At 46.1% G+C, this 6,046-nt stretch overlaps 1 protein-coding gene across 1 annotated transcript in view; it reads right to left on the bottom strand.

Annotated features, from left to right (window-relative positions):
* MRPS36 (mitochondrial ribosomal protein S36) overlaps nucleotides 1-2,579 on the bottom strand; it is a 13,491-nt gene extending 10,912 nt beyond the window's left edge. Inside the window, exon 1 of the mRNA XM_017527571.2 lies at nucleotides 2,455-2,579. Coding sequence (XP_017383060.1) covers nucleotides 2,455-2,496 — 42 coding nt within the window. The 5' untranslated portion in view covers nucleotides 2,497-2,579. The remainder of the gene's footprint in view (nucleotides 1-2,454) is intronic.
* Nucleotides 2,580-6,046: the final 3,467 nt, after the last annotated feature.

Raw genomic sequence — 6,046 nt, 5'->3', positions numbered from 1 at the left:
CAGGGTCTAGCTCTACTGTCTAGGCTGGAATGCAATGGCATGATGCATGATGACGGCTCACTGTAGCCTTAATCACCGGGGCTCAAGTGATCTTCCTACCTCAGCCTCTGAGTAGCTGGGGCCACAGGTGCACATCATCATGCTCAACTAAGTTTTAAAAATTTTTATAGAGATGGAGTCTTGTTATGTTACCCAGGCTGGTCTTGAACACATGGACTCAAGCCATCCTCTTGCCTCAACCTGCCAAAATGTTGGGATTACAGGCATAAGCCAGTGAGCCTGGCCTAAACTCTATCTCTTGTTGGCACTGTAGTCCTAGCTTTTATAGGCCTGTCACAGAGATAATAAATTTTGCTAATGTTTTATGTAATTTTTACATAATATTAGCACATACTGGTTTGTATTCTTTCTTCTTTTTTTAGAGGGCGGTCAGGAGCCTAGTTTGAATTCCATGTATGTGAGTACAGGTCTTTGTTCCTATGTTAGAAGGGTACAGACCATTCCTTACTGAGTATCTCGCAGTTTCTTCATTTGTTTGCATATATCAGCTTTGAGTTAGTACTGCTTTGGACTCTACCATTTTAACAAAACTACCAGAATTTGTTTATGCAAAAGATGGACATCTGGATTGCTTCTGGTTTGGGGGCTAGCAAGGGCCCCAGGGCAGTATGTACAATACCTACTTGCTGAGATGCCACACTCCTGGCATCTAGTAACTCTGCTAGTAACTATTTTTTTCCTATGAAACATTTAGGTACAGAGACAGTACCTGCATTCACTTCTCTTGGGCAATAAACCCGTGAGTAGAATTGCTGGGTCATACGATAGATACATGATTAGAGACTGACAGTTTTCCAAAGTGGTTGTAACATTTTATACTCCCACCAGCAATATTGAGGGTTTCAGGAGCTTCACATTCTCATCACCACTGATGTCTAAATTTTAGTTATTTTGCTAGACGTGTAGGACCTCGTGTTTTTAATTTTAATTTTCCTGGCAAGTAATGATATTGAGCACTTTTTTAAATGTTCATTGCTCATTTGGGTATCTTTTGCACAACACCAAGTCTTTTATCCATTTTTTTTTTTTTTTTTGAAATGGAGTCTTTCTGTCACCCAGGCTGGAGTGCAGTGACGTCATTTCAGCTCACTGCAACCTCCAACTCCTGGGTTGAAGCGATTCTCCTGCCTCAGCCTTCCGAGTAGCTGGGACTACAGACATGTGCCACCACGCCCGGCTAAGTGCCTGCATTTTTAGTAGAGACCGAGTTTCACCATGTTAGCTAGGATGGTCTCGATCTCCTGACCTCGTGATCCGCCCACGTCGGCCTCCCAAAGTGCTGGGATGACAGGCATGAGCTACCGCACCCGGCCCTTTTACCCATTTTTAATTTGTTATATATTATTGATACATATGGTTATATATTATAGATAACAGACCTTTGTCAGATAGTCTCTCAGTCCTTACAGAATTTTTAACTACTTAATGCTCAATAACCACCCACTGAATAGGTGAGGATCATTCATTGCAATAGGACCAAAGACTGGGATCTAGGATTATCATTCAGACAACTTCGGTAATTTAGAAAAAGATCTTTTAACAAATGCATTTATGTAAAGCGAAATGTACTTCTCATATCAAAGCTAAAAGTCAATTCTAAATACACTTTCAAGGTTTGAAGACTATGTAAACCAACCACAAAAATGGAGGTTGTGTTCCACTTATATGACAATTTTACCTAAGTTAAAACCACAGCTGGAGAAACAAGAAGGTTAACAGAAGTTAGTAGTTGATAAGTGGATTAACAAAATTCCTTGAGTTGTCTATCTAAACCAAGGGAAAATAGGCTTCTGAAACCAACACACGCTAATTAAGCTTAAATAACATTTTTCTATTCCCCTTATCTGCCCTGTAGCAAGAAGCCTGGAAAGAGAACCAGCCTCGGCGAGGACGCGGCACACGGGGCCAGTTGTCCGATCATTCCCGAGACCTTGAAGGGACACTGACTGGGTCAGATCTAGGGTACGCTTCCTTCTACGCCTAGCTACCGCCTTCCTTCCGATTGGCTGATCGGGGCGGAGGAGGGGGCACCACAGCCAAGACTAGATGGCGATTGGCCAGGCTACCGCCAGAGCCGCCTCAACCGCAGACGCCTAAGACTAAGAAGGTCCTGGCGGAGAAGCCGGGGACCCCAGCAGTAGGTACAGGACCTACCTGCCAAGTTATTGCACGCTTGCCGCCAGGCTTGAAACCTCGGCGCCGGACCCACCCCCCTACCCGGCCCAACGGGCTCTAAGTCCCATTCTCCCACACACCCGCGGGCGGCGCTGCTGGCCCTCTGCAGAGCCGCGGCCACGGCGCAGCCTCTTCCACCGCCTTTCCTCCTCGACGCCGTAGCTATAGTCAGCACCGTCCATACGGCCCAAGGTGCGGGAACGCGACATATCGCTTTACCTGAACGACTCTACTGGCAGACGCCATCTTGCTGCCCATCATGACCCCCGAGAAGGGGCAGTTTCCGGGGCGCGAGCGAGCCGCGGCTATCACCGGAGTCCCAGGGATCTGGGGGCGGTGCTTCCCGGGACGTCACGGAGGAGGAGCCCGGGCTGCGCCCTTCTCCTCCGTGGGGTTGGCCCCGCCCCCTGCGTCTCACCTCGCCCATTCCTCCTCCCGCCTGGGATCGACCCACGTGTTTTCTGTTGTTTCGTTTTGGGGACGAAGTTTTGTGATGGTGGGTCTGTTTTGCTCATTAGCACATTGTCTAGGACCATTTTTTTTCCCCAGAAAGCCAGTTTATAATTTCAATATAGTTCAAAATTTTATCTGAAACCAAATAAATAATACAAGCTTCTGATCTGACAGCCCTTGCAAAGGTAGAAAGAAAAACAAAAACAAAAATCTTGCAGCTTCCTAAAATGAATAATTATGATAATTATGTTAAAACGGGAGTTAACGGCAAGCTCACAAGTTTACTCTGGCTTAATAAGGGCCACGTCATAGTCTCTTGCTGATTGGCATTGCTTGATTTCAATTTGTTTCTGTTTTCTGTTCCTAACTCCTGATATTGAACTGCTGGGCCTTTGCTTTAAGTTTGAGAGAGCTCAAAAATTCAGAAATATTTGAAATGTAAGCCAGTCACATCTTTCCCCCAAAGTTTCATTACAGGCAGGGCGCTATGGCTCACACCTGTAATCCCAGCACTTTGGGAGGCCAAGGCAGGCAGATCACCTGAGGTCAGGAGTTCCAGACCAGACTGGCCAACATGGTGAAACCCCGTCTCTACTAAAAATACAATAATTAGCCGGGCATAGTGGCAGGCAGTTGTAGTCCCAGCTACTTGGGAGGCTGAGGCAGGAGAATTGCTTGAACCTGGAAGGCAGGGTTTGCAGTGAACCTAGAGCCACTGCATTCCAGCCTGGGCAACAGAGGAGACTCCGTCTCAAAAAACACAAAAAAGTTACATTACATTCTGTGATAAATAATGCTTATGTTATATATAGTGTTGTAAGCTTGATCAATATTTTTGATGATATACATCAGTGATTTTTAAGTCTTGGGAGCTTTTTAGAAATATAAGTTACTGGCCAGGTGTGGTGGCACACGCCTGTAATCCCAGCACTTTGGGAGGCTGAGGTGGGCGGATCACCTGAGGTCAGGAGTTCGAGACCAGCCTGACCAATATGGTGAAACCCCATTAAAAAGAAAAAAAAAAATCCCAGCACTTTGGGAGGCCGAGGCGGGCAGATCACGAGGTCGAGGTCAAGAGGTTGAGACCATCCTGGCCAACATGGTGAAACCCTGACTCTACTAAAAAATACAAAAAAATTAGCTAGGCATGGTGGTGTGCACCTGTAGTCCCAGCTACTCGGGAGGCTGAGGCAGAATTGCTTGAACCCAGGAGGTGGAAATTGCAGTGAGCCGATTGTGCCACTGCACTCCAGCCTGGTGCCTGGTGACAGAGCAAGACTCCATCTCAAAAAAGAAAAGAAATATAAATTACTGAACCAAATGAGGTCTATTCCCATCTGTCCATAACCCCCTCCCTTTGTTTTTTGGGACAGAGTCTTGCTGTGACACCCAGGCTGGAGTGCAGTGTTGCAAACTCAGCTCACTGCAAACTCTGCCTCCCGGGATCAAATGATTCTCCTGCCTTAGCCTCCAGAGTAGCTGGGATTATAGGTGTCCATGACCATGCCTGGCTAATTTTTGTATTTTTAGTAGAGATAGGGTTTTGCCATGTTGGCCAGGTTGGTTTCGAACTCCTGACCTCAGGTGATCCACCTGCTTTGGCTTCCCAAAGTGCTGGGATTACAGGTGTGAGCCATCATGCCTGGCCCTCAAACTTTTTTTTAAGGGCCTTAATCTCATCCATGATGGCTCTGTACTCATGATTTAATCATTTCCTGGAGACCCTACCTCTTAGTATTGTCACACTGGCAATTTTCAACAGATAAATTTTCAAGGACACATTCAGACCATAGCTTACTGCCCTTGGCCCCCAAAATTTATGTCCTTCTCACATGCAAAATACATTTTTCAGGTGCAGTTGCTCACACCTGTAATCCCAGCACTTTGGAAGGCTGAGGCAGACAGATCAGAGGCACGATTCATCCTGAGGCAAATTCTTCTCCAGCTGTGAGCCTGTGAAATCAAATACATACTGTACTTCCAAAACAAAAACACAATGATGGGCCAGGAATAGGATTCACATTCTCATTCCAAAAGGGATAAATAGGCAAGAAGAAAAGAGTAATAGGTCCCAAGTAAAACATCCAACAAAGCAAACATTGGCTTTTAACGGAGTATCTTGCCTTCTGGATGCATTGGGTTAGGGGTTGGACCCCAAAGCCCCAGGCTGCCCTACCCCATGGTTTTGATGGGCACTGCGAACCCAGCAGCTTTCAGAAGTTGAAGAGAGATGCCTGGGCTCTCTCAGGTAGGTATTGTGTGTTGGTGACTTTACAGGTCTGGAGTCTCAGAGGTGGCCCTGCCAATACAGCTCTCTAACAGTCATTGTTAGCCTTAGACAGCAGAGAACTACCACTGAGGGTTTTGCTTTTGGTTTTTTGAGACGGTCTCACTCTGTAACCCAGGCTGGAGTGCACCGGCACCATTATAGCTCACTGCAGCCTCAAACTCCCTGGTTCAAACAGTCCTTCTGCCCCAGCCTCCTGAGCAGCTGGAACTATAGGCATGCACCACCATGCCCCGATCACTGAGTTTTTTAGTGATATGGTGTCATCAGTTTGGTTCTTCTGTCCTTTTTGTAGAACATAATCCATAGGTGGGTTTTCTGGCCTTAGAAAATATATCTACTCCATATAAAAAAAATAATAATAATAAATAGAAAATATATCTCTCCACGGCTGGGTGCAGTAGCTCATGTCTGTAATCTCAGCATGTTGGGGGGCCAGGGCAGGTGGATCACTTATTAGTAGTTTGAGACCAGCCCGGCCAACATGGTGAAACCCTGTGTCTATTAAAAATACAAAAAATTAGCCAGGCATGGTGGTGTGCACCTGTAGTCCTAGCTACTCAGCAGGCTAAGGCAGGACAATCCCTTGAACCTGGCATGTGGGGCTTGCAGTGAACTGAGATGGTACCATTGCACTCCAGCCTAAGCAACAGAGCCAGACTCCATCTCAAAAAAAAAAAAAAACTGTTGTAGATGTAAAAACATCTTTGTGTCCCCAACTTGAGAAAGTCTCGCTGCTCAGAAGGACATACTCTCTAATGCCCTCCTCAAAGATATGGCCGACATTGATAATGAAAAAGGTAGAACCTTTCCACAGGCAGAGTGAAGAACGTGGATGAAGTGCTTCCAGGAAGCAACACAAGAGCCTCATCAATGTCATTCCCTATCCCTTAGGAAGGGGAATCTCCTATCATTTGGCAAGTAATACTTAAGATATTGGCTGGGTGTGGTGGCTCACACCTATAATTCCAGCACCACAGGAGGCTGAGGTGGGTAGATAGCTTTAGCCCAGGAATTTGAGACCAGCCAGGGCAACAAAGTGAGACCCTGTCTCTACTAAAAAAAAAAAAA

The sequence above is a fragment of the Cebus imitator genome, unplaced genomic scaffold (assembly GCF_001604975.1).
Source record: "Cebus imitator isolate Cc_AM_T3 unplaced genomic scaffold, Cebus_imitator-1.0 Scaffold50, whole genome shotgun sequence".
Lineage (NCBI taxonomy): Eukaryota > Metazoa > Chordata > Mammalia > Primates > Cebidae > Cebus > Cebus imitator.
Note: the sequence above shows the minus strand (reverse complement) of the source record. Positions and strands in the feature narration are given on the sequence as shown.